The sequence below is a fragment of the Brassica rapa genome, chromosome A04, assembly GCF_000309985.2.
Source record: "Brassica rapa cultivar Chiifu-401-42 chromosome A04, CAAS_Brap_v3.01, whole genome shotgun sequence".
NCBI classification, from domain to species: domain Eukaryota; kingdom Viridiplantae; phylum Streptophyta; class Magnoliopsida; order Brassicales; family Brassicaceae; genus Brassica; species Brassica rapa.
Window position 1 is genome coordinate 21,122,350 of NC_024798.2, and position 26,510 is coordinate 21,148,859.

Consider the following 26,510-nt stretch of genomic DNA (forward strand, 5'->3'; position numbering starts at 1 on the left):
ATAATTTTCATGCTCTGTATCATATACATAACATATATGAGCTGTTGTCTTCTCATCACCCGAAGAAGCCCTTCTCCTCTTCTCCTCTCTCAAAGCTCCGACCCGGTTTTAGCAATCTCCTCTTCTTCACCTCTCTCCTCAATTCTCGGAAGAGAGAGTTACGTTGAGAGGCGGCTTTGCTTTTGAATTGGCCCCTCTCATTACGAAGTTTAACGTCAATTCAAAACCCCTTAATCAAAAAGGTCAGACCTTTCGTTGTTGTTGTGTCCTAAGGCTCGAGCTCTCGAATCCACTTCTACCTTAATCACATCATCTAACGCCTCCTTGATTCATTACAGTAACTGGGTTCTCATAAAGTCTCAAACTTCTCTGCAAAGTCTCGATCTTTATTGCTATCTGATTAAGACAATGAGTCGTAGAGTAAGGAGAAAGTTAGATGAAAAAAACAAAGACAAGATTGTTTTGCTTGATTGGACTAGTTTAGATTACGACGCAGTGCTTCACCTGTTCACTTGCTTAAACCACCGAGACAGAGCTAGCTTAGCATCCACTTGCAAGACATGGAGAGCTCTCGGCGCTTCCTCTTGTCTATGGACTTCACTAGACCTCCGTCCTCACAAGCTCAACCCTTCAACGGCGACTTCACTCGCCTCCAGGTGTGTTCATCTCCGCAGCTTAAGGTTCCGCGGCGTCGAGTCTGCTGATTCAATCATCAACCTGAAGGCTAGGAACCTCCTCGAGGTTAGCGGCGACTATTGCAGGAAGATTACAGACGCTACATTGGCGATGATCGCCGCGCGCCACGAGGGGCTTGAGAGTCTAGCACTTGGACCTGATTTCTGTGAGAAGATCACTAGTGACGCCGTCGAAGTTGTGGCATTCTGCTGTCCTAAGCTTAAGAAGCTTCGTCTCTCGGGGTTAAGAGATGTTTCTTCAGAAGCTATTGAAGCTCTAGCTAAGAATTGTACACAGTTAACTGATCTTGGGTTGTTGGATTGCCTCAGCGTCGACGAGGATGCAGTAGGGAAAGTTGTGTCCCTTAAGTATCTATCTGTTGCTGGGACATCTAACATAAAATGGTCTGTCGCGTCGAGCAAATGGGATAAACTCCCAAAGCTAATTGGCCTGGATGTCTCCAGGACCGATGTCGGTCCTGGAGCAGTATCCAGGCTTTTGACATCGTCTAAGAGCTTAAAAGTTTTGTGTGCGATTAACTGTCGTGTACTCGAAGAGGATACAAGTTTCATGAGCTCTGATAGATTCAAAGGGAAAGTGTTACTTGCTTTGTTTACTAATGTTTTCGAAGGAGTTGCTTCCTTATTCGCCGATACTACAAAGAAGAAACCAAAGGAGATCTTTACATACTGGAGAGGATTGAAGGATAAAGCACCAGTTGATGAGACTATGCGTTGGATCGAATGGATTGTTTCGCATACTCTTCTGCGGACTGCAGAGAGCAATCCGCAGGGGTTAGATGAGTTCTGGCTGAAACAAGGAGCTGCATTGTTGCTCACTCTGATGCAAAGCTCGCAGGAAGATGTTCAAGAGAGATCAGCTACCGGACTCGCGACATTCGTAGTGATCGATGATGAGAATGCTAGTATAGACTGCGGAAGAGCTGAAGTAGTTATGAGAGAGGGAGGGATTCGTCTTCTTCTAGAGCTTGCCAACTCGTGGCGAGAAGGGCTTCAATCAGAAGCTGCAAAGGCTATCGCGAATCTGTCGGTGAATGCTAACGTTGCGAAGACCGTTGCTGATGAAGGAGGGATCAGGATTCTTGCTGGTTTGGCTAAGTCGATGAATAGGCTTGTGGCGGAGGAAGCTGCTGGTGGACTGTGGAATCTCTCTGTTGGAGAAGAGCATAAGGTTAAGTCCTCTTGTTATCTATAAGATTGTTGTTTATTACTCTTGATTCTTCATCTCACATTTTTTTTTATTTTATTAGAGTGCTATTGCTCAGGCTGGAGGAGTGAAGGCACTAGTTGATCTTATATTCAGATGGCCAAATGGTTCTGATGGAGTCTTGGTACGCTTTATAATAATAATAACTAACGAATAAATCAGTTCTATTGATATTTCTCTTCTTTCTATATGTATGATATTTGGTTCCGGTTTGGGTTCGGTTCTAAAAATATAGGAACCGTCTGAGCATTTGTGAAATTCAGTTTCGTTTCGGTTTTTCGGTTCCAGAAATATAAGAACCATTTGGTTATTTGTGAACTTCGGATCCTTTTTTTTTTGGTTTGGTTCCGGTTTAGTTTTCAGTTCTGAGTTTATATGACCATGCCTAATTTTACCTAGGAACGAGCTGCTGGAGCCTTAGCAAACTTAGCAGCAGATGATAAATGCAGCATGGAAGTAGCAACCGCTGGAGGTGTACAAGCCCTTGTGATGTTAGCTCGCAATTGCAAGTACGAGGGAGTGCAAGAACAGGTAAAACTCGTTTTTCTTTACTTTGTCAAGTTCTTTGCTACTGATTTTGATTCTCTTTGTCAGGCTGCTCGTGCTTTAGCTAACTTGGCAGCTCATGGTGATACAAACAACAATAACGCTGCGGTTGGACAAGAAGCAGGTGCATTAGAAGCTCTTGTTCAACTCACACAATCGCCTCATGAAGGTGTTAGACAAGAAGCTGCTGGTGCCCTTTGGAATTTGTCGTTTGATGATAAGAATCGAGAGTTTATTGCTGCAGCTGGTGGTGTTGAAGCTTTGGTATGTTCACATTTGCTTAAATATGATTATACATCTCTTATGCTAAAGGAGTTATATTTTCAGGTGACACTGGCACAGTCTTGTTCAAATGCGTCCACAGGTCTTCAAGAAAGAGCAGCTGGTGCTCTTTGGGGATTGTCAGTGTCAGAAGCAAACAGGTTCTCATTATTTTTTATGTCGCTTGCATCAACTTGTGGCTTTGGTTAGAGATAACGAGTCTCTGATCAGTCTTGTTACTGCCACTTGCCTTAATAACGTTTCTGCCGTTGCTCTTTGAATCTCTGTCAGCATTGCGATTGGACGTGAAGGTGGCGTCCCACCTCTAATTGCACTTGCACGGTCTGAAGCCGAGGTACATATTGTTGTCCTCGAGTCTTGTGGCTGGGCCCGAGATTTTGAACCGAACCAAAATTTTGGTTAGTTCGGTTAGAAATTTGGGTAGACTCAGTAGATTTCGGTTTTAAGTTCGGTTCGGCAATCAGTTACTTTTGTTTCTTTAAAATATATTTTATACCTAACCCATACCAAAAACCCGAACCGAATTATCCGAAATTTTAACAAAACAAAACCAAAATCTAACTGAAATCAAAAGCTTCGGTAGGATTTTCAAAAACCAAACTAACCAAATACCAAACCTAACTTTATTTCAGGTTAATTCGGTAAGATTTATGTTGAACCGAACTAACCAAAAACCAAACTACCTGAAAAACCGGGACTAACCGCAGGCCTACTTGTGTGGCTTAGAGCTTAGCCATTTGGGGATATATGATCAAATCTTCCTCAATGCATTGTTTTTCTTCTTCTTCTTCTTCAGGATGTACATGAAACCGCAGCTGGAGCTCTATGGAACCTTGCTTTTAATCCCGGTAACGCACTTCGCATTGTAGAGGAAGGAGGAGTTCCAGCTCTTGTTCACTTATGTTCATCTTCCGCCTCAAAAATGGCTCGGTTCATGGCTGCACTGGCTTTAGCATACATGTTTGATGGAAGGATGGATGAGTACGCTCTGATGATAGGAACATCTTCATCAGCGAGCACATCAAAAACCATTAGCTTAGATGGGGCAAGAAGAATGGCTTTCAAACACATTGAAGCCTTTGTTACAACGTTCATGGATCCTCAAATCTTTGTAGCTGCAGCTGTCACATCTACTCCCACTATCTTGTCGCAAGTGACAGAGAAAGCTTGCATACTAGAAGCTGGCCACTTGAGATGCAGTGCTGCTGAGATCGGAAGGTTTGTGACTATGCTGCGCAACCCTTCTTCTATACTCAAGGCATGTGCTGCGTTTGCGCTTGTTCAGTTTACGGTACCGGGTGGTCGCCATGCGATGCATCACGCGAGCCTTATGCAGAGTGGAGGAGAAGCTAGAGTACTACGTTCTGCTGCTGCTGCTGCTAATATGCCTCGTGAGGCTAAGATCTTTGTTAAAATCATCATTCGTAATTTAGAGCATCACCAGGCTGAATCTTCCATACAATAATGTTACCTTAGAAACATTCCCATTTACTTAAAAGAGTTCCTTCTATTATCTCAAATACACAGAACTAAGCCAAAGCCCAAGCAAAGCTAGGCCGTGTGTGACATATGAGACTTGTGTTACTCTTTATCTCGTTTTGAGTAAACCATCTTTACTGTTCTCTTTATTGCATCATCTAGCACCGCAACGGTTATTCATTAAAAGTTTGAAAGTACTAACAATATTACGTTGAGACAGTGACATCATCATGCTGACGACACATCCATAACATCAATGATCTCAAAGTGCATTTGCAGGTCAGGAACTCTGTCAGCAAAATAGAACCTTTCATGGACTTGTAGCTTCCCACCAGAGTTCTCACCTTCAGACTTCAGCAACCGAACCAGCTCATCTTTCTCCTTTACAATCCAGCCACGCTGCTCGTCACGCCACTGCCTGGGAGTCCCGTGAACGAAAACACTCACCGAGCTTCCTCCTCCTGTAAGGCGTTGGGAGATTCTCTGGACGACGTTCTGATCAGTGATGTAGGCGCCAGAGGAGTTCAGCCCTACATCTATGTAATGAACTTCAGAAATGCTTTTGAGGAAACTTTCTTTGGAGGCTGGAACCATCCCAATCTCTTCGTGCTCGTCCGCTGAGTTTGTCTCCAAGGAACTCATCTCACTCAGAATCTGGTTCATCACAACTCCACCCTTGCTAAACCCAAGAAGAATCGTTCTGGGACTGTCCGCAAGCGAGCTTCTCCAATACACATCTTTACCTTCCTTCAAAACACGACTCTCTGCCTGATATGATAAAACATATAAGTAACTAGAGAGGCTAATCATATAAGTAACTATGGAGGGACAGACTAATTCCCAAAGAGAGAGGTAGCCCTCGGATAAACTTTCTCTTCGGATATACAAATGGACCGTAAACATGGGTCTATATTCATGTAGGTGTCTAGGAACATGTGACTTAGTTTCGCGTAGCAAGTGAATCGAACCTGAAACGCGTTGGCATGTCAAATCCGTCTCCTTATCACTCGACCAAAAGGTCCCGGACTAGAGAGGCTAGTATTGATTATTGTCTTTCTAGGAGTATCAAAGAGTACCTCCTGAAGGAAACTGGACAAAAGAGAGACTATGGATGAAGAAGCTGGGAAGCCAATAGGAGAATAAGATGCTGTTGGCTCTCCGTACCGGTTCACTAAAGGAACAAAGTCCTTGTAGACAGCAAAGGGTCCGTTAAAGACAGAAGCTTCAACAACCCAAGCGTTAACAGAGTTTCCAAATTTAGAAACTATAACCTCAGCAACTTTCTGCAAATCATAAAGCCTCTCTATCACAGGGTTCCCAGTGTCTCGAACTCTGTCTCCATGGAAGAATATAGCGTTTGCAGAAGGCACTTCCTGTTGATCAAAAAGGAAGCAGCTTTCAATGAGTTAAAAAAAAACAGAGGATTAGGAACAGAGTACAAGCGATACTTACAGAGAGGCAGAGAGAAGCTGCAACTCTGTAGTAGTTACTAGAAGTAGCAATCAAGGGAATCTTCAAGACGCTAGACCAACGTTCCATGATCAAGAAAAATTTGACTTGGGTTCCTCCAAAGAAACGTTTTTAGTGAGTTAAAGGTGTGGTTTTGATAAGACGGCTGTGTAGGGGAATATTGACGAACAAGTGGTGGGCAAGTCAAGTAACAACAAGGGACTGTACTAGAGAAGACTACAGGATAAAACGTGATTAATTATAATCAGTTTGTAAATCTTATGACATTGATTATTTAACTATTCTCGTGTAGCACCTAATAATATTCTTTAAAAAATCTGGATCGTTCTGATTATTAAAATAGAGAATTAGGTGCCGGAAATATATCAATAAATAAATAAATAGCAATGTTAGGTAGAAAATTAACTATTTAGATTTTATAATGTGATTAGTTTTCTTAGTTTTAACTGTCAAGTACAACGATTGACCACGACTAAGATCTCTACGAAAATATTGAGTTTTTCGGTAAATGCTTTAATGTTGTTTTAAAATTTCTAAATATATACTACATTTATATTAATATATATTAAACTGTCTTTCATGGTACATGAAATTTTTTTAAAATTTTTTAGAAATAAATTTAGTATAAATTCATAAAACTCCCTAAATTGGTGGATGAACCACTATAAAATCGCTATTCACTAAAAAAACAGAGACAAGAAAGGTTTCAAACATCTTTAAACTTCATCATATGTTAGTGCATGATGCAACCATGCTATAAAACAATATTATCATATTTTTTAGTTTTTCTCAAAATTTATGTTTTAACCCCTATGAAAATATTGAGTTTTTTGATAAATGTTCTATATACTCAAGCATATGATCATTAGTGTTGTTTTAAAATTTCTAAACACATTCTACATATCTATTAATGTATATTAAACTCTATTTCATGGTACATGATCATCGTTTTAATTTTTTATCAATTAATTTAGTAAAAGTTCATAATACTCCGTAAATTGGCGAAATAACCACTATAAAATCGTCATTCTCTAGAGACACGGAGACAACAAATGTTTCAAACCTCTTTGACATCTATCATATGTTAGTGCATGATGCAACTATGCATTAAAACATTTTGTCATATTTTTGTTTTTTTAATGAAAATCTAAGTGTTAACCCCTACGAAAATATTAAGTTTTTCGGTAAATGCTCTCGTGTTGTTTAAAAATTTCTAAACACATTCTAAATTTTTATTAATATATATTAAACTCTCTTTCATGGTACATGAGAATCTTTTTAATTTTTTAGAAATTAATTTAGTATAACTTCATAAAACTCCCTAAATTGGTGGATGAACCGCTATAAAATCGCTATTCACTAAAGAAACGGAGACAGAAAAGGTTTCAAACCTCTTTGACCTTCATCATATGTTAGTGCATGATGCAATCATGCATTAAAACAGTATTGTCATATTTTTTAATTTTTCTCAAAATTTATGTGTTAACCCCTATGAAAATATTGAATTTTTTGATAAATACTCTATATACTCAAGCATATGATCTTTAGTGTTGTTTTAAAATTTCTAAACACATTCTACATATCTATTAATGTATATTAAACTCTATTTTATGGTACATGATCATCGTTTTAATTTTTTTATCAATTAATTTAGTAAAAGTTCATAATACTCTCTAGTTTGGCGAAATAACCATTATAAAATCATCATTCTCCAGAGAAACGGAGACAACAAAAGTTCCAAACCTCTGTGACATCTATCATATGTGAGTACATGATGCAACTATGCATTAAAACATTGTTGTCATATTTTTGTTTTTTTAATAAAAAATCTATGTGTTTAACCCCTACGAAAATATTGAGTTTTTCGGTAAATGCTCTAGTGTTGCTTAAAAATTTCTAAACACATTCTAAATTTTTATTAATATATATTAAACTCTCTTTCATGGTACATAAAAATCTTTTTTAATTTTTTAGAAATAAATTTAGTATAAATTCATAAAACTCCCTAAATTGCTAGATTAACCACTATAAAATCGCTATTCACTAAAGAAACAGAGACAAGAAAGGTTTCAAACCTCTTTGACCTTCATCATATGTTAGTGCATGATGCAACCATGCATTAAAACAATATTGTCATATTTTTTAGTTTTTCTCAAAATTTATGTGTTAACCCCTATGAAAATATTGAGTTTTTTTGATATATGCTCTATATACTCAAGCATATGATCTTTAATGTTGTTTTAAAATTTCTAAACACATTTTACATATCTATTAATGTATATTAAACTATATTTCATGGTTCATGATCATCGTTTTAATTTTTTATCAATTAATTTAGTAAAAGTTCATAATACTCCGTAAATTGGCGAAATAACCACTATAAAATCGTCATTCTCTAGAGAAACGGAGGCAACAAAGGTCTCAAACCTCTTTGACATCTATCATATGTTAGTGCATGATGCAACTATGCATCAAAACATTGTTGTCATATTTTTGTTTTTTTAATCAAAATCTATGTGTTAACCCCTACGAAAAGATTGAGTTTTTCGATAAATGCTCTAGTGTTGTTTAAAAATTTCTAAACACATTCTAAATTTTTATTAATATACATGAAACTCTCTTTCATGGTACATGGGAATCTTTTTAATTTTTTAGAAATTAATTTAGTATAACTTCATAAAACTCCCTAAATTGGTGGATGAACCGCTATAAAATCGCTATTCACTAAAGAAACGGAGACAAGAAAGGTTTCAAACCTCTTTGACCTTCATCATATGTTAGTGCATGATCCAACCATGCATTAAAACAATATTGTCATATTTTTTAGTTTTTCTCAAAATTTATATATTAACCCCTATGAAAATATTGAGTTTTTTGATAAATGCTCTATATATTCAAGCATTATGATCTTTAATGTTGTTTTAAAATTTCTAAACACATTCTACATATCTATTAATATATATTAAACTGTATTTCATGGTTCATGATCATCGTTTTAATTTTTTATCAATTAATTTAGTAAAAGTTCATAATACTCCGTAAATTGGCGAAATAACCACTATAAAATCGTCATTCTCTAGAGAAACGGAGACAACAAAGGTTCCAAACATCTGTGACATCTATCATATTTTAGTACATGATGCAATTATGCATTAAAACAATGTTGTCATATTTTTGTTTTTTTAATCAAAATCTATGTGTTAACCCCTACGAAAATATTGAGTTTTTCGGTAAATGCTCTAGTGTTGTTTAAAAACTTCTAAACACATTCTAAATTTTTATTAATATATATTAAACTCTCTTTCATGGTACATGGAATCTTTTTAATTTCTTAGAAATAAATTTAGTATAACTTCATAAAACTTCCTAAATTGGTGGATGAACCACTATAAAATCGCTATTCACTAAAGAAACGGAGACAAGGTTTCAAACCTCTTTGACCTTCATCATATGTTAGTGCATGATGCAACCATGCATTAAAACAATATTGTCATATTTTTTATTTTTTCTCAAAATTTATGTGTTAACACATATGAAAATATTGATTTTTTTGATAAATACTATATATACTCAAGCATATGATCTTTAGTGTTATTTTAAATTTTTTAAACACATTCTACATATCTATTAATGTATATTAAACTCTATTTTATGGTACATGATCATCGTTTTAACTTTTTATCAATTAATTTAGTAAAAGTTCATAATACTCCCTAATTTGGCGAAATAACCACTATAAAATCATCATTCTCCAGAGAAACGGAGACAACAAAAGTTTCAAACCTCTGTGACATCTATCATATGTTAGTGCATGATCTTTAATGTGCTTTTAAATTTTAAAACAAATTTAAAGATTATAGGCTTCAAATATATAGAGCATTTACCGAAAACTCACTATTTTCGTAGGGGTTAACACATAGATTTTGAAAAAAATTCAAAAAAATTGAAAATACTGTTTTAATACATATTTGAATCATGTAATAAAATATGATGAAGTTCAAAGAGGTTTGGAACCTTTGTTGTCTTCGTTTCTCTAGGGAATAACAATTTTATAGTGGTTAGTTTAATGATTTAGGGAGTATTTGCAGTTTTGCAAAATTAATGGATAAAAAATTAGAACGATTTACATGTACCATGAAAAGGAGTTTATCATACATTAATACAAATGTATAATGTGGTTATAAATTTTAAAACAAATTTAATGATTATAGGCTTCATATATAGAGCATTTACCGAAAACTCACTATTTTCATAGGGGGGTACACATAGATTTTGAGGAAAATTCAAAAAATTTGAGAATGCTGTTTTAATACATATTTGAATCATGTAATAAAATATGATAAAGTTCAAAGAGGTTTGGAACCTTTGTTGTCTCCGTTTCTCTAGGGAATAGCAATTTTATAGTGGTTAGTCCAATGATTTAGGGAGTATTTACAGTTTTGCTAAATTAATTGATAAAAAATTATAACGATGTCCATGTACAATGAAAAGTAGTTTATCATACATTAATACAAAGTTATAATGTGGTTTTAAATTTTAAAACAAATTTAAAGATTATAGGCTTCATATAGAGCATTTACCGAAAACTCACTATTTTCGTAGGGGGGGGTACACATAGATTTTGAGAAAAATTCAAAAAATTTGAGAATGCTGTTTTAATACATATTTGAATCATGTAATAAAATATGATGAAGTTCAAAGAGGTTTGGAACCTTTGTTGTTTCCGTTTCTCTAAGGAATATCAATTTTATAGTGGTTAGTCCAATGATTTAGGGAGTATTTACAGTTTTGCTAAATTAATGGATAAAAAATTAGAACGATTTTCATGTACCATGAAAAGGAGTTTATCATACATTAATACAAATGTATAATGTGGTTATAAATTTTAAAACAAATTTAAAGATTATAGGCTTCATATATAGAGCATTTATCGAAAACACACTATTTTCGTAGGGGGGTACATATAGATTTTGAGAAAAATTCAAAAAAATTGAGAATGCTGTTTTAATGCATAGTTGAATCATGTAATAACATAAGATGACGTTCAAAGAGGTTTGGAACCTTTGTTGTCTCCGTTTCTCTAAGGAATAGCAATTTTATCGTGGTTAGTCCAATGATTTAGGGAGTATTTGCAGTTTTGCTAAATTAATAGATAAAAAATTAGAAAGATGTCCATGTACCATGAAAAGAAGTTAATCATACATTAATACAAAGGTATAATGTGGTTTTAAAATTTAAAACAAATTTAAAGATTATAGGCTTCAAATATATAGAGAATTTACCGAAAACTCACTATATTCGTATGGGTTACACATAGATTTTGAAAAAAATTCAAATTTTTTTTGACAATACTGTTTTTATGCACAGTTGAATCATGTAATAACATATGATGAATTTCAAAGAGGTTTGGAACCTTTGTTGTTTCCGTTTCTCTAAGGAATATCAATTTTATAGTGGTTAGTCCAATGATTTAGGGAGTATTTACAGTTTTGCTAAATTAATGGATAAAAAATTAGAACGATTTTCATGTAACATGAAAAGTAGTTTATCATAAATTAATACAAATGTATAATGTGGTTTTAAATTTTAAAACGAATTAAAAGATTATAGGCTTCATATATATATTATTTACCGAAAACTCACTATTTTCGTAGGGGGGTACATATAGATTTTGAGAAAATTTCAAAAATTTTGACAATACTGTTTTAATGCATAGTTGAATCATGTAATAACATATGATGAAGTTCAAAGAGGTTTAGAACCTTTCTTGTCTCCGTTTTTCTAAGGAATAGCAATTTTATAGTGGTTAGTGCAATGAATTAGGGAATATTTACAGTTTTGCTAAATTAATTGATAAAAAATTAGAACGATGTCCATGTACAATGAAAAGTAGTTTATCATACATTAATACAAAGTTATAATGTGGTTTTAAATTTAAAAACAAATTTAAAGATTATAGGCTTCATATATAAAGCATTTACCGAAAACTCACTATTTTCGTTGGGGGGGGGGGGGGTACACATAGATTTTGAGAAAAATTCAAAAAATTTGAGAATGCTGTTTTAATACATATTTTAATCATGTAATAAAATATGATGAAGTTCAAAGAGGTTTGGAACCTTTGTTGTCTCCGTTTCTCTAGGGAATAGCAATTTTATAGTGGTTAGTCCAATGATTTAGGGAGTATTTACAGTTTTGCTAAATTAATTGATAAAAAATTAGAACGATGTCCATGTACAATGAAAAGTAGTTTATCATACATTAATACAAAGTTATAATGTGGTTTTAAATTTTAAAACAAATTTAAAGATTATATGCTTCATATATAGATTATTTACCGAAAACTCACTATTTTCGTAGGGGGGTACATATAGATTTTGAGAAAATTTCAAAAAATTTGAGAATGCTGTTTTAATGCATAGTTGAATCATGTAATAAAATATGATGAAGTTCAAAGAGGTTTGGAACCTTTGTTGTCTCCGTTTCTCTAAGGAATAGCAATTTTATAGTGGTTAGTCCAATGATTTAGGGAGAATTTACAGTTTTGCTAAATTAATTGATAAAAAATTATAATGATGTCCATGTACAATGAAAAATAGTTTATCATACATTAATACAAAGTTATAATGTGGTTTTAAATTTTTAAAAAAATTTAAAGATTATAGGCTTCATATATAGAGCATTTACCGAAAACTCACTATTTTCGTAGGGGGGGGGGTACACATAGATTTTGAGGAAAATTCAAAAAAATTGAGAATGCTGTTTTAATACATATTTGAATCATGTAATAAAATATGATGAAGTTCAAAGAGGTTTGGAACCTTTGTTGTCTCCGTTTCTCTAGGGAATAACAATTTTATAGTGGTTTGTCCAATGATTTAGGGAGTATTTACAGTTTTGCTAAATTAATTGATAAAAAATTAGAACGATGTCCATGTACAATGAAAAGTAGTTTATCATACATTAATACAAATGTATAATGTGGTTATAAATTTTAAAACAAATTTAATGATTATAGGCTTCATAAATAGATCATTTACCGAAAACTCACTATTTTCGTAGGGGGGTACACATAGATTTTGAGGAAAATTAAAAAAAACTTGAGAATGCTGTTTTAATACATATTTGAATCATGTAATAAAATATGATGAAGTTCAAAGAGGTTTGGAACCTTTGTTGTCTCCGTTTCTCTAGGGAATAACAATTTTATAGTGGTTAGTCCAATGATTTAGGGAGTATTTACAGTTTTGCTAAATTAATTGATAAAAAATAATAACGATGTCCATGTACAATGAAAAGTAGTTTATCATACATTAAACAAGTTATAATGTGGTTTTAAATTTTAAAACAATTTAAGATTATAGGCTTCATATATAGAGCATTTACCGAAAACTCACTTTTTCGTGGGGGGTACAATGAAAAGTATTTATCATACATTAATACAAAGTTATAATGTGGTTTTAAATTTTAAAACAATTTAAAGATTATAGGCTTCATATATAGAGCATTTACCGAAAACTCACTATTTTCGTAGGGGGTACACATAGATTTTGAGGAAAATTCAAAAAATTTGAGAATGCTGTTTTAATACATATTTGAATCATGTAATAACATATGATGAAGTTCAAAGAGGTTTGGAACCTTTGTTGTCTCCGTTTCTCTAGGGAATAACAATTTTATTGTGGTTAGTCCAATGATTTAGGGAGTATTTACAGTTTTGCTAAATTAATTGATAAAAAATTAGAACGATGTCCATGTACAATGAAAAGTAGTTTATCATACATTAATACAAAGTTATAATGTGGTTTTAAATTTTAAAACAAATTTAAAGATTATAGGCTTCATATATAGAGCATTTACCGAAAACTCACTATTTTCGTAGGGGGGTACACATAGATTTTGAGGAAAATTCAAAAAATTTGAGAATGCTGTTTTAATACATATTTGAATCATGTAATAACATATGATGAAGTTCAAAGAGGTTTGGAACCTTTGTTGTCTCCGTTTCTCTAGGGAATAGCAATTTTATAGTGGTTAGTCCAATGATTTAGGGAGTATTTACAGTTTTGCTAAATTAATTGATAAAAAATTAGAACGATGTCCATGTACAATGAAAAGTAGTTTATCATACATTAATACAAAGTTATAATGTGGTTTTAAATTTTAAAACAAATTTAAAGATTATAGGCTTCATATATAGAGCATTTACCGAAAACTCACTATTTTCGTAGGGGGTACACATAGATTTTGAGGAAAATTCAAAAAATTTGAGAATGCTGTTTTAATACATATTTGAATCATGTAATAACATATGATGAAGTTCAAAGAGGTTTGGAACCTTTGTTGTCTCCGTTTCTCTAGGGAATAGCAATTTTATTGTGGTTAGTCCAATGATTTAGGGAGTATTTACAGTTTTGCTAAATTAATTGATAAAAAATTAGAACGATGTCCATATACAATGAAAAGTAGTTTATCATACATTAATACAAAGTTATAATGTGGTTTTAAATTTTAAAACAAATTTAAAGATTATAGGCTTCATATATAGAGCATTTACCGAAAACTCACTATTTTCGTAGGGGGTACACATAGATTTTGAGGAAAATTCAAAAAATTTGAGAATGCTGTTTTAATACATATTTGAATCATGTAATAACATATGATGAAGTTCAAAGAGGTTTGGAACCTTTGTTGTCTCCGTTTCTCTAGGGAATAGCAATTTTATAGTGGTTAGTCCAATGATTTAGGGAGTATTTACAGTTTTGCTAAATTAATTGATAAAAAATTAGAACGATGTCCATGTACAATGAAAAGTAGTTTATCATACATTAATACAAAGTTATAATGTGGTTTTAAATTTTAAAAGAATTAAAAGATTATAGGCTTCATATATAGAGCATTTACCGAAAACTCACTATTTTCGTAGGGGGGTACACATAGATTTTGAGAAAAATTCAAAAATTTGAGAATGCTGTTTTAATACATATTTGAATCATGTAATAACATATGATGAAGTTCAAAGAGGTTTGGAACCTTTGTTGTCTCCGTTTCTCTAGGGAATAGCAATTTTATAGTGGTTAGTCCAATGATTTAGGGAGTATTTACAGTTTTGTTAAATTAATTGATAAAAAATTAGAACGATGTCCATGTACAATGAAAAGTAGTTTATCATACATTAATACAAAGTTATAATGTGGTTTTAAATTTTAAAACAAATTTAAAGATTATAGGCTTCATATATAGAGCATTTACCGAAAACTCACTATTTTCGTAGGGGGGTACACATAGATTTTGAGAAAATTTCAAAAAATTTGAGAATGCTGTTTTAATACATATTTGAATCATGTAATAACATATGATGAAGTTCAAAGAGGTTTGGAACCTTTGTTGTCTCCGTTTCTCTAGGGAATAGCAATTTTATAGTGGTTAGTCCAATGATTTAGGGAGTATTTACAGTTTTGCTAAATTAATTGATAAAAAATTAGAACGATGTCCATGTACAATGAAAAGTAGTTATCATACATTAATACAAAGTTATAATGTGGTTTTAAATTTTAAAACAAATTTAAAGATTATAGGCTTCATATAAGAATTTACCGAAAACTCACTATTTTCGTAGGGGGGTACACATAGATTTTGAGGAAAATTCAAAAAATTTGAGAATGCTGTTTTAATACATATTTGAATCATGTAATAACATATGATGAAGTTCAAAGAGGTTTGGAACCTTTGTTGTCTCCGTTTCTCTAGGGAATAACAATTTTATAGTGGTTAGTCCAATGATTTAGGGAGTATTTACAGTTTTGCTAAATTAATTGATAAAAAATTAGAACGATGTCCATGTACAATGAAAAGTAGTTTATCATACATTAATACAAAGTTATAATGTGGTTTTAAATTTTAAAACAAATTTAAAGATTATAGGCTTCATATATAGAGCATTTACCGAAAACTCACTATTTTCGTAGGGGGGTACACATAGATTTTGAGAGAAAATTCAAAAAATTTGAGAATACTGTTTTAATGCATAGTTGAATCATGTAATAACATATGATGAAGTTCAAAGAAGTTTGGAACCTTTGTTGTCTCCGTTTCTCTAGGAATAGCATTTTATAGTGGTTAGTCCAATGATTTAGGGAGTATTTACAGTTTTGCTAAATGAATTGATAAAAAATTAGAACGATGTCCATGTACAATGAAAAGTAGTTTATCATACATTAATACAAAGTTATAATGTGGTTTTAAATTTTAAAACAAATTTAAAGATTATAGGCTTCATATATAGAGCATTTACCGAAAACTCACTATTTTCGTAGGGGGGTACACATAGATTTTGAGGAAAATTCAAAAAATTTGAGAATGCTGTTTTAATACATATTTGAATCATGTAATAACATATGATGAAGTTCAAAGAGGTTTGGAACCTTTGTTGTCTCCGTTTCTCTAGGGAATAGCAATTTTATAGTGGTTAGTCCAATGATTTAGGGAGTATTTACAGTTTTGCTAAATGAATTGATAAAAAATTAGAACGATGTCCATGTACAATGAAAAGTAGTTTATCATACATTAATACAAAGTTATAATGTGGTTTTAAATTTTAAAAGAAATAAAAGATTATAGGCTTCATATATAGAGCATTTACCGAAAACTCACTATTTTCGTAGGGGGGTACACATAGATTTTGAGGAAAATTCAAAAAATTTGAGAATGCTGTTTTAATACATATTTGAATCATGTAATAACATATGATGAAGTTCAAAGAGGTTTGGAACCTTTTTTGTCTCCGTTTCTCTAGGGAATAGCAATTTTATAGTGGTTAGTCCAATGATTTAGGGAGTATTTACAGTTTTGCTAAATTAATTGATAAAAAATTAGAACGATGTCCATGTACAATGAAAAGTAGTTTATCATACATTAATTTAAAGTTATAATGTGGTTTTAAATTTTAAAACAAATTTAAAGATTATAGGCTTCATATATAGAGCATTTACCGAAAACTCACTATTTTCGTAGGGGGGTACACATAGATTTTGAGGAAAATTCAAAAAATTTGAGAATGCTGTTTTAATACATATTTGAATCATGTAATAACATATGATGAAGTTCAAAGAGGTTTGGAACCTTTGTTGTCTCCGTTTCTCTAGGGAATAGCAATTTTATAGTGGTTAGTCCAATGATTTAGGGAGTATTTACAGTTTTGTTAAATTAATTGATAAAAAATTAGAACGATGTCCATGTACAATGAAAAGTAGTTTATCATACATTAATACAAAGTTATAATGTGGTTTTAAATTTTAAAACAAATTTAAAGATTATAGGCTTCATATATAGAGCATTTACCGAAAACTCACTATTTTCGTAGGGGGGTACACATAGATTTTGAGGAAAATTCAAAAAATTTGAGAATGCTGTTTTAATACATATTTGAATCATGTAATAACATATGATGAATTTCAAAGAGGTTTGGAACCTTTGTTGTCTCCGTTTCTCTAAGGAATAGCAATTTTATAGTGGTTAGTCCAATGATTTAGGGAGTATTTACAGTTTTGCTAAATTAATTGATAAAAAAATTAGAACGATGTCCATGTACAATGAAAAGTAGTTTATCATACATTAAAACAAAGTTATAATGTGGTTTTAAATTTTAAAACAAATTTAAAGATTATAGGCTTCATATATAGAGCATTTACCGAAAACTCACTATTTTCGTAGGGGGGTACACATAGATTTTGAGGAAAATTCAAAAAATTTGAGAATGTTGTTTTAATACATATTTGAATCATGTAATAACATATGATGAAGTTCAAAGAGGTTTGGAACCTTTGTTGTCTCCGTTTCTCTAGGGAATAGCAATTTTATAGTGGTTAGTCCAATGATTTAGGGAGTATTTACAGTTTTGCTAAATTAATTGATAAAAAATTAGAACGATGTCCATGTACAATGAAAAGTAGTTTATCATAAATTAATACAAATATATAATGTGGTTTTAAATTTTAAAACAAATTTAAAGATTATAGGCTTCATATATAGAGCATTTACCGAAAACTCACTATTTTCGTAGGGGAGTACACATAGATTTTGAGGAAAATTCAAAAAATTTGAGAATGCTGTTTTAATACATATTTGAATCATGTAGTAACATATGATGAAGTTCAAAGAGGTTTGGAACCTTTGTTGTCTCCGTTTCTCTAGGGAATAGCAATTTTATAGTGGTTAGTCCAATGATTTAGGGAGTATTTACAGTTTTGCTAAATTAATTGATAAAAAATTAGAACGATGTCCATGTACAATGAAACGTAGTTTATCATACATTAATACAAAGTTATAATGTGGTTTTAAATTTTAAAACAAATTTAAAGATTATATGCTTCATATATAGAGCATTTACCGAAAACTCACTATTTTCGTAGGGGGGTACACATAGATTTTGAGATAATTTCAAAAAATTTGAGAATGCTGTTTTAATACATATTTGAATCATGTAATAACATATGATGAAGTTCAAAGAGGTTTGGAATCTTTGTTGTCTCCGTTTCTCTAGGGAATAGCAATTTTATAGTGGTTAGTCCAATGATTTAGGGAGTATTTACAGTTTTGTTAAATTAATTGAGAAAAAATTAGAACGAAGTCCATGTACCATGAAAAGGAGTTTATCATAAATTAATACAAATGTATAATGTGGTTATAAATTTTAAAAGAAATAAAAGATTATAGGCTTCATATATAGAGCATTTACCGAAAACACATTATTTTCGTAGGGGGGTACATATAGATTTTGAGAAAAATTCAAAAAAATTGAGAATGCTGTTTTAATGCATAGTTGAATCATGTAATAACATATGATGAAGTTCAAAGAGGTTTGGAACCTTTGTTGTCTCCGTTTCTCTAGGGAATAGCAATTTTATAGTGGTTAGTCCAATGATTTAGGGAGTATTTACAGTTTTGCTAAATTAATTGATGAAAAAATTAGAACGATGTCCATGTACAATGAAAAGTAGTTTATCATACATTAATACAAAGTATTCAATTGAAAAGACTAATTAGTTTATCATACATTTGTACATTATAATTTCCTTAAAAAAAATATTTGAACCAAATATAAATATGAGTATTCAATTGAAAAGACTAATTAGTGTTATTGTAGAATCGAATTAGGAAAAGGTAAGAAAAGGTCCATATTGATTTTCCATCACATTACATAATACATATGATCAAAACCTCTCTTGATCGTATAATCGACCAATAAATCAGTTACACACAAATGAATTTTTACTCAGTGATAATCTTTTATTTAATTAAAATCATTAACAATTATCAAAAATACAAATAAGAAGATTGATCCATTAAATAACTACCATCCGAATATAACTGATCCACCGTGAAGCCCAACTCGGGCACAACGAAGCTAGACTCCCCTTCCTCCACGTGTCCCACACTCTTCTGCTCCGGCGACGAGTAATCCGAAACAGACGGCTCCGGCGAGCGACGGCGAGGCCTGATCCTAACCGGCTCGTACTCGCAAGTCCCGATCAAATGCGGAAAGTTCAGCTTCGCTTTCGATCCCTTGAGCTGAAACGCCGCTCGGTCGTACGCCACCGCCGCGTCCTCCGGCGTCTCGTAGGTCCCGAGCCAGACTCTAGCTCCGTTCTTCTTCGGATCCCTTATCTCCGCCGCGAACTTCCCCCACGGCCTCCTCCTCACTCCCCTGTACTGCATTCCCTTCTGCCTCGCCGGGGCTCGCGATCCGCTCGCCGCCGCAGTCGCCGTCGCCGTCGTTGGTTTCACCTCCTCCGCAACCGCCGGGGGAGGGACGGCGGGGGTCCAGCCGGAGCTGAAGGCGTCGCGGAGAGTGTTGTAGATCGCCATGTCCTGCGAGTCGTCGACGCTTAACGGCAGATCGCTCCAGCTGTCGTTTAAGATGACGTTGCTGAAGCTCGGGTTCCGGTAGAAAACGGGCGGGTTAACGCCGTTAGTAACGGAATCAGCTGAGCTTGTTAAGTCGCTGTAATCAAAACCTGACATTTGATGATTTGATGATTTTAGTCTTAATCTCTTAATTAATGGACTTGTGAGTGCTTCTGGATCAGAGAGAAGGTTTTAGAGAGTGAAAGCTGCTGAAGAATGAAGTGGAAAGCACACTTGCGGAGAAGATTTATAAAGGTACGGATCTAGGAGGAGTTGAAGAAGGTCCATGGAAGGTTCTTTGAGTTTGAGATATAGAGAGAGGTTTAAGCTCTCAGAAGCTTCGTTTTTTTCCCTCGTTGTTTAAAATAGAACGTGACAAAATATTTAGTTATTGATTTTGTTTTGACTTTTAGTCTTTGTCTTTTTCAACACTTTTTCTTTTCTTTTTGTATTAATAATCATTTTTATAACGATCATCTTGCTCGTGGATTTTTGTTTGTTTGTTTAATACTCGTGTTCATTGATTACTAGGATCCCGAATTGTAACAAAACGATAAACTATAACACATATTCGAAAATTGTAAGAAATTAGTTTTGTGTAAAAGTGTTATTTCTCTTTATCTTTTTTTGGCAAAATTTATCCTTTATTTTTTTCCTTCTAGAATCGTTCTACTTCTGTAATTAAATAAAAACTAAAAATTAAATTCATTCATATCTTGGAATAAATGAAACAGTGGTTTACTTGAATGTAAATTAAATAGTAATTTTTAGTCGATCATCTTTTTAACTTGTCAATATCAAATCTTAACCTTTTGAATATTCAACATTACATATTAGAAAAAAGGTTATGCATATATTAGAAATACTTACAACGCGCGACACAATAGTGGAAGTCAACAAAAGTAATAGAAACTAACTAAGATTCGTTAAAACAAGGACGGGTCTATTCAAGATTTTCTCAGGTATGGAATTTATTTTGTAATTAATTATCTGAAGGAATAAAGCATAAGCTCCCTGGGTTTTAAAATTAATCATTTCCCTTTAAAGAAAAGAGAGATAAACTATTAAGAACAACACAATTTTCACGTGCCAACAAACGTTGTAGAATACTAATATTAATTCTGACATGGAAAGGGGATGTCGTAATCGTAGGTCAAAGACACGTTTTGGCAAGTGTGACTTGTGTTTTACTCACTCTATTCGTTGTACCATCCCTATACAAACAAAAGAAAAGCATTTAAATAACTTCTACTTGAGTATTCTTTAGTGTTTTACCTAATAAAAAACAGTTAAAAACGTTGGTAGGAAGCTGACATGATAGATTCTGTTATCTAAATTGTGCTTCCATAATGGGCCAAAGGCCCATCAATTGATACCCCTCAAGAAAAGCCCGTTAAAACAATCAAGATCAAGGAGAGTAGAATGGGACCAACGTTTAACGCAACAACTTGGAGTCTTATAGACAATTTGGAGTCTTATGAGTTACGAGGCAAGACAACAGTTCACTCCACATGGCTGCTCGGGACAGGAGAGGGACACACCATAAAAACAAAACAAAACAATCTATTAATATGTGTGAAAATATGTTTAGAATTGAGTCCTTTCGATACCAAACTTGATTAAAAGAACATAGTTGAATAAACTCTGTGACTATTTACGTACTATTTCAGTTTTTGGGATTTAAACTACTATAGCATAATGGATTGTTTTAATGGTTATTGAAGGTTTTTCCACATATTATAGAGCAAACTTTATTGAAGTGGCATCTTACAAAATAAATTTAACCAAAGATTTTTTTTAAAAAAAAAATTATATGAAAAACTTTTATCTTGTAGACAAAATCGTGACTGAAGTCCGTTGTGATGAGGAAAAGCAATTCAGTTGTTAAAAAAACGCAAAATAAAATCATTCTAGTATTAGTGTATTTGCAAATTCTAACTTATCATTAATTTCTGTTAAAATTGCATTTATCAAATCATATTTTTGATGGTTTAGACATATTTTTCAAAATTTTATTTTGTTTTTATATTCTATCAACTTCTCTATTATTATCTGATAGATTCTATTAAATAAATAAATAAAAAGTATCAGACGAGAAAAAAGATCATTAGTGATTAGTTTTAGATCATAGAATAGCTTTTGCTTTGGACCACCAAAACATGCATGGCAGTGACATAACAAGCTATTTGGGTCAAAAGAAAAAGGGACTCAGACAAACGCATCAGTAGTACTACCAAAGGAAATGATTCCAGACTTGGAGCTTTCCATATCCTTAAAAAAGTTTTTGGTTTACATGGAAGAAAGATTAAAGGAGGGACCATGTCCACTCTTGATCCATTGAAGCCTTGAGACGTTGTTACATATATAAGAAAGACTAAATTGCTAATTAAGTGACCAAACACAAAACAACAGCTTCAGAAAAACTCAAAATCTAGAAATTTACCACCAGCTTTTGCATCTCCACCTGCTCCTACTGATGCTGCTGATACTGGTGGTGGTGCTCCCATTCTCTTGCTGTTACTACCAAACCCAACCGGATCAATCGGTCCATACTTCGGAGGCGGTTCAACCTCCATCTGCCTCGGCACTTCAGGAGGAGTACCACACCTTATCAACGCCCAGTTCACTCCTTCAAAAAACGGATGCTGCTTAATCTCCGTCGCTCCTCTCCTCGTCCCCAACCTATTCTTCGGATCTTTCACCAGCAAAGCCTGAACCAAGTCCCTCCCCGCGTAGCTAGTCGCCGGCGACTCAGGAAACTTCAACTGCTCTCCCACCACATTAAACAGAGTAGCTCTGTTTCCTGATCCTTTAAACGGCGTTTTCCCATAAAGAAGCTCATGAACAAAGATCCCAAAAGTCCACCAGTCAACCGCGCTCCCGTGTCCTTCTCCCTTGATTATCTCCGGAGCTAAGTACTCGTGCGTTCCGACAAAGGACATGGACCTCGTGTTAGGCTCGGCCACCAGCTCAGGGAGGGAGCCTGAGTGTGGTCTGAAGACATCCGTCTGCGTTTTACTACGCGTCTTGTTGTTCTTTTTGCTTTTGTTAGAGAAGATGCTACGCGGTGAGAAGCATGATGTGGTGGGCTCCATCATGCAAGAGGGTTGGACGCAGAAGGCACCGCGTTTGGATGGATCGGAGTCGAATGTTTTGATCAGGGTTGGGGAAACTGTGCATCTGAGGGAGAGGTCGAAGTCTGATAGCATTATATGGCCATCGTCTCGGACCAGAACGTTCTCGGGTTTTAAGTCTCTGTAGACAACACCGAGCATGTGGAGATACTCGAGTGCTAGCAACACCTCTGCAGCGTAAAATCTGCCAAAAAGACAACAATGTGAAACATATATAAGAAAGTGAGATTACATACTTCACTAGAGTTGGCTAAATATCCGGATCGGAAGAACCGAAAAGTAGCCAACCCAAAAAATTAATACTGAATCTGAATCGAAAATGATAAAATACATTTAGATTCAAAATTTTAATATCCGAACCAAACCCAATCCGAACAATATATCCGAAAATATTGAATCACAGTTATGTAATTAAATATATTACCTATTTTAGATATAATATCTATAAATATTCAAATACATGAAAATATCCAAAAAAATGATTCAAATGTAGCCACAAGTATATGAAAAATAGCCAAAAATACTTAAAAGTAAAACAGTAGAAATATCCAAAATACATACCTCTTTTCAATCCAAATATCAAAATCAAACCAATTTTCATGTCAATTTTAAGTATTTAATCTTACATTATTCAACTTAATATGTTGTATATTATTTTTATTTTTAGGTTTTGAGAATTAAAGGTATATTTTAATTTTTGAAAATTTTACCTAATTTAAATATTCAAACGAGTCTTAAATCTCTATCTCCGAAAACCAAACCCGAACTAAAATTTTTAAATATTCAAAGGAGGCTTAAATCTCTATCTCCGAAAACTCGAAATCCGAATAAACCCGAACCGAGCCCAAACGCCCATAATGAAACTAAGCTTTTGAAACACTGAAACCAACATACCTCGCAGCATACTCCGAGAAATGCTTCCCAGGCTGACGCTGCCTCAAAGCATGCAGATCACCACCAGGACAATACTCCATAACCAAACACGAGAACCTATCCGTCTCGAAATGAGCATACAACGTCGGCAAAAACGGATGATCCAACACCTGCAGAATCTCCCTCTCCGTCTGAGCCCTACTCAGCTTCTTCCTATCCTCAAGAGAAGCTTTATCCATCACTTTCACCGCAAAAACACACCGAGTCCCGCTCAACTCCGCTAGATAAACGCTCCCTATGTCCCCACACCCTAACCGCCTCAGCAGCTTGAAGTGGCTCATCCCTAGAACCCCGTCTCGTGCCCGTACAGCCGTTATTGCATTCCACCTCGGATCATTCCCTTTGTGCGGCTTGTTGAGACTTCCCGTGAAGCTGCTCCAGCTGCTCTCTTCACTGAGCCCGCTACTGTCGCTTGCACTCGTCTTGGCGCTTTCGAACATGTAGCTCTTGTCCATGCTGAACACTACATCGCTCCTCTGAGTAGAGGAAGAGCTGTTGGCGATGCTCATGGCTCTGGCGCTGCTGTTGTGTGGACTAGAATCCCAAACGCATTCCTTGTCTGAGTGATCTGTGTTCTGCGACGCACGAGGCATAGAGAATGGAGACGGTGACGTGGCAGTTGTGATGAGATCCATGTCGTCTGGCTCTGGAGGGTGGCTAACGCCACGGAAGGAGCTGGAACCAGGTTCCTCAGACATATCATCATCAGCAGCAGCAACGATCTCTTCAATCTCCAGGAGAGGATAGTTTGTTGACCTTACCACAGGCTCAAACTCTTGAAAGTCGTTATGGTTACCACCAAACTCTTCTCTGTGCACGTTGAGTACTAAGCCGAGTTCTCTCCCTAGTGTTGTTGTAGTTGGATTGATCGGTCTTCCTCCTGTGTTGTTGTACTCAAAATGCATAGAAGCATCTCTACTTTCAAAGTTTGAGTGTTGTCTTCTTGAGAAAGGACCTTTACTAGGAAGTCTCTTAAGCTCAGAAACTCTCTCCATATCCAGCATTCATACGATCTTTATACCTTGAAAAGATCCAAAAATGTCAATTAAATCATAATCCACAAGGAATGTCTAGAACCAATGTTCTGAATATTGTCAGAGAAATATATATAACTAAGCGCACACACACAAGTAACACGTGATCTAGTAACAACCCTCAGGACTAGTTCTGTTTCAAGACAAAGAAGTAAGGACACAAAAGTGAACACGTGATCTGGTAATAACAAAGAAGTGAACACGAGTGTGTTTGTGTATGTGTTTCGATCTGTAATTTTCAGAAACCTTGTGACGAGAATCTAAATTAAAAAAAGAAAGTAAGAGTGGTGAAGAGATTTTAGAATCGTTACCAACCGGAAACAAGACACGAAGATCGCCGAGAATCGTGAGATCGAGTACAATGCAGCCGTAGCCGGGAGAGATTTATCACCGGGAAATGGATTTGAAGCAGAGAGAGAGAGAGAATGAAAGAAGAAGAAAGCCACCTCAAGCTCGAGAATTGAGGGGTCGGAAGCTGTTAAAGTCTCTTGCTTTATTATGTGTGGGCGCTATCTATCTTAGCTAGCTAGCTTGCTGCTGCTACTGACGACGGTAACGGAGAAATATTAATTTTTTTTTAATTAAAGAAAAAGAAAAGGAGAGTGAGAGCGGGGCCCAGTCATTAAAGTGGGACCGACATGTGTTCCTTCTTCAACCTACAATTTGGTTTTAGACGTTTCTTTTGTTCTGGTTTTTTTGATCAGAGTGTTTTTCTATGGTTTAAATCACAAGTCTATATGTTAATTATTGGGATTTTCAGCTAATATCACTTGTTTTTCTTCACTAATCTTTTGAATAAAACAGTTTTAAATACATTAGAGAATCTTGATCATTACTAGTTTACTACAATGAAACATATATTTAGTACTTGTTCAGAGGTATATAGTATACACAAATTTTACTTTCTCAGACGTATGAAACAATTCCTTTTGTTGTGTAATAAAATAAAGAAGGAAAATTGAATAGTGCAGAAAAAAAGAATCCTTGTGGACAAATCTGCTAGGTTTTAGTTCTCAACAAAAAATTTGGTAAGTTCCTTTTCCTTATTCAACCTACAATTTGGTTGGAGACGTTTATTTTGTTATGGTTTGATCAGGAGTTTTGTTTTTTTTGGTGAGAGATTCCCTTTTTACTATGGTTAACTCTAGATATAATTATAACTCTAGGTTTTTCCAACTATAATCACTTGGTTTAGTTTCACTAATCTGTGAAGAAAACACTTTTTATACATACAAAATATTGATCATTACTACTAGGGATGTTAACAATGGGTTTTTACCCATAGGGTACCCTAAACCCGGTTGAAATTTAAAAACCAAAACCCGTATATTCAGTTTTCAAAATTCGCGGGTTTATTTTGGACGAGTCTTGATTTATAAATTACCCGTTCGGGTTTTACCCTATAGGGTTTCGGGTACCCTATGGGTTTAAAAAAATATATATATATATAATTGAAAGGACGACTTTTACCCTAATTTTTAAGGATTTAAATGATTGAAATCAAAAATTAGATGTATAAATCAAAACATACAATGCCCACTATTAAATTTTGCACTCTCTATAACTTATTTATTTACTTACATTATGGATATAGTATAAATTTGCAAATTGAAAATTATGAATGATGAAAATTTTATTTGTTACTTTATACAGAAAATAAATTTGATAATTGAAAATTAATCAAATTTAATACAAAACATGATTAAAATTAAATATTCAATACATATAAATTTAAGTTAAAACTATAAAACTTTAACTAAAAAACCACAAAACTCAAAAAAAGGTTTTTTCGGGTACCCGTGGATAACCCTAAAGTTCTAGGGTT

General features: G+C 33.9%; 4 protein-coding genes across 5 annotated transcripts; 1 reads left to right on the forward strand and 3 right to left on the reverse strand.

The window, feature by feature from the left end:
- The first annotated feature begins 20 nt into the window (after positions 1-20).
- Positions 21-4,351, forward strand: LOC103866179 (protein ARABIDILLO 1). The gene is made up of 8 exons (XM_009144056.3): positions 21-242; positions 339-1,866; positions 1,946-2,026; positions 2,302-2,433; positions 2,497-2,712; positions 2,776-2,870; positions 3,001-3,064; positions 3,527-4,351. The coding sequence occupies exons 2-8, from the start codon at positions 409-411 to the stop codon at positions 4,193-4,195; spliced, it is 2,715 nt and encodes a 904-aa protein (XP_009142304.1). The 5' UTR covers positions 21-242; positions 339-408; the 3' UTR covers positions 4,196-4,351.
- LOC103866180 (UPF0565 protein C2orf69) lies at positions 4,218-6,625 on the reverse strand. Its single transcript, XM_009144057.3, has 3 exons — positions 5,662-6,625; positions 5,286-5,582; positions 4,218-4,977 (listed from the first exon to the last, which is right to left on the reverse strand). The coding sequence occupies exons 1-3, from the start codon at positions 5,746-5,748 to the stop codon at positions 4,438-4,440; spliced, it is 924 nt and encodes a 307-aa protein (XP_009142305.1). The 5' UTR covers positions 5,749-6,625; the 3' UTR covers positions 4,218-4,437.
- A 12,316-nt stretch (positions 6,626-18,941) lies between these two features.
- On the reverse strand, positions 18,942-21,557 carry LOC103866160 (ethylene-responsive transcription factor 13). The gene has a single exon (XM_009144039.2). The coding sequence runs from the start codon at positions 19,699-19,701 to the stop codon at positions 18,994-18,996; it is 708 nt and encodes a 235-aa protein (XP_009142287.1). The 5' UTR covers positions 19,702-21,557; the 3' UTR covers positions 18,942-18,993.
- A 231-nt stretch (positions 21,558-21,788) lies between these two features.
- Positions 21,789-25,909, reverse strand: LOC103866159 (serine/threonine-protein kinase D6PKL1). Of its 2 annotated transcripts, none has more exons than XM_009144038.3 (3): positions 24,997-25,909; positions 23,613-24,672; positions 21,789-22,902 (listed from the first exon to the last, which is right to left on the reverse strand). In XM_009144038.3, the coding sequence occupies exons 2-3, from the start codon at positions 24,653-24,655 to the stop codon at positions 21,999-22,001; spliced, it is 1,947 nt and encodes a 648-aa protein (XP_009142286.2). In that variant the 5' UTR covers positions 24,656-24,672; positions 24,997-25,909; the 3' UTR covers positions 21,789-21,998. The 2 variants fall into 2 exon arrangements, with proteins under 2 accessions (XP_009142286.2, XP_009142285.2); XM_009144037.3 differs by having other exon boundaries at positions 25,001-25,908.
- Between the last annotated feature and the right edge of the window lie 601 nt (positions 25,910-26,510).

What these genes read in the sequence shown, in the direction of transcription:
- LOC103866159 (XM_009144038.3), bottom strand. Translation starts at nt 24,655, where the DNA reads ATGCTGGATATGGAGAGAGTTTCTGAGCTTAAGAGACTTCCTAGTAAA. An exon ending in TTCTCGGAGTATGCTGCGAG is followed by an intron (nt 22,903 to 23,612) that starts GTATGTTGGTTT and finishes TCTTTTTGGCAG; the next exon opens with ATTTTACGCTGCAGAGGTGT.
- LOC103866180 (XM_009144057.3), bottom strand. Translation starts at nt 5,748, where the DNA reads ATGGAACGTTGGTCTAGCGTCTTGAAGATTCCCTTGATTGCTACTTCT. An exon ending in CAGCTTCTCTCTGCCTCTCT is followed by an intron (nt 5,583 to 5,661) that starts GTAAGTATCGCT and finishes TTTGATCAACAG; the next exon opens with GAAGTGCCTTCTGCAAACGC. An exon ending in TGTCCAGTTTCCTTCAGGAG is followed by an intron (nt 4,978 to 5,285) that starts GTACTCTTTGAT and finishes TTATCATATCAG; the next exon opens with GCAGAGAGTCGTGTTTTGAA.
- LOC103866179 (XM_009144056.3), top strand. Translation starts at nt 409, where the DNA reads ATGAGTCGTAGAGTAAGGAGAAAGTTAGATGAAAAAAACAAAGACAAG. An exon ending in ACGAGGGAGTGCAAGAACAG is followed by an intron (nt 2,434 to 2,496) that starts GTAAAACTCGTT and finishes TCTCTTTGTCAG; the next exon opens with GCTGCTCGTGCTTTAGCTAA. An exon ending in CTGGTGGTGTTGAAGCTTTG is followed by an intron (nt 2,713 to 2,775) that starts GTATGTTCACAT and finishes TTATATTTTCAG; the next exon opens with GTGACACTGGCACAGTCTTG.
- LOC103866160 (XM_009144039.2), bottom strand. Translation starts at nt 19,701, where the DNA reads ATGTCAGGTTTTGATTACAGCGACTTAACAAGCTCAGCTGATTCCGTT.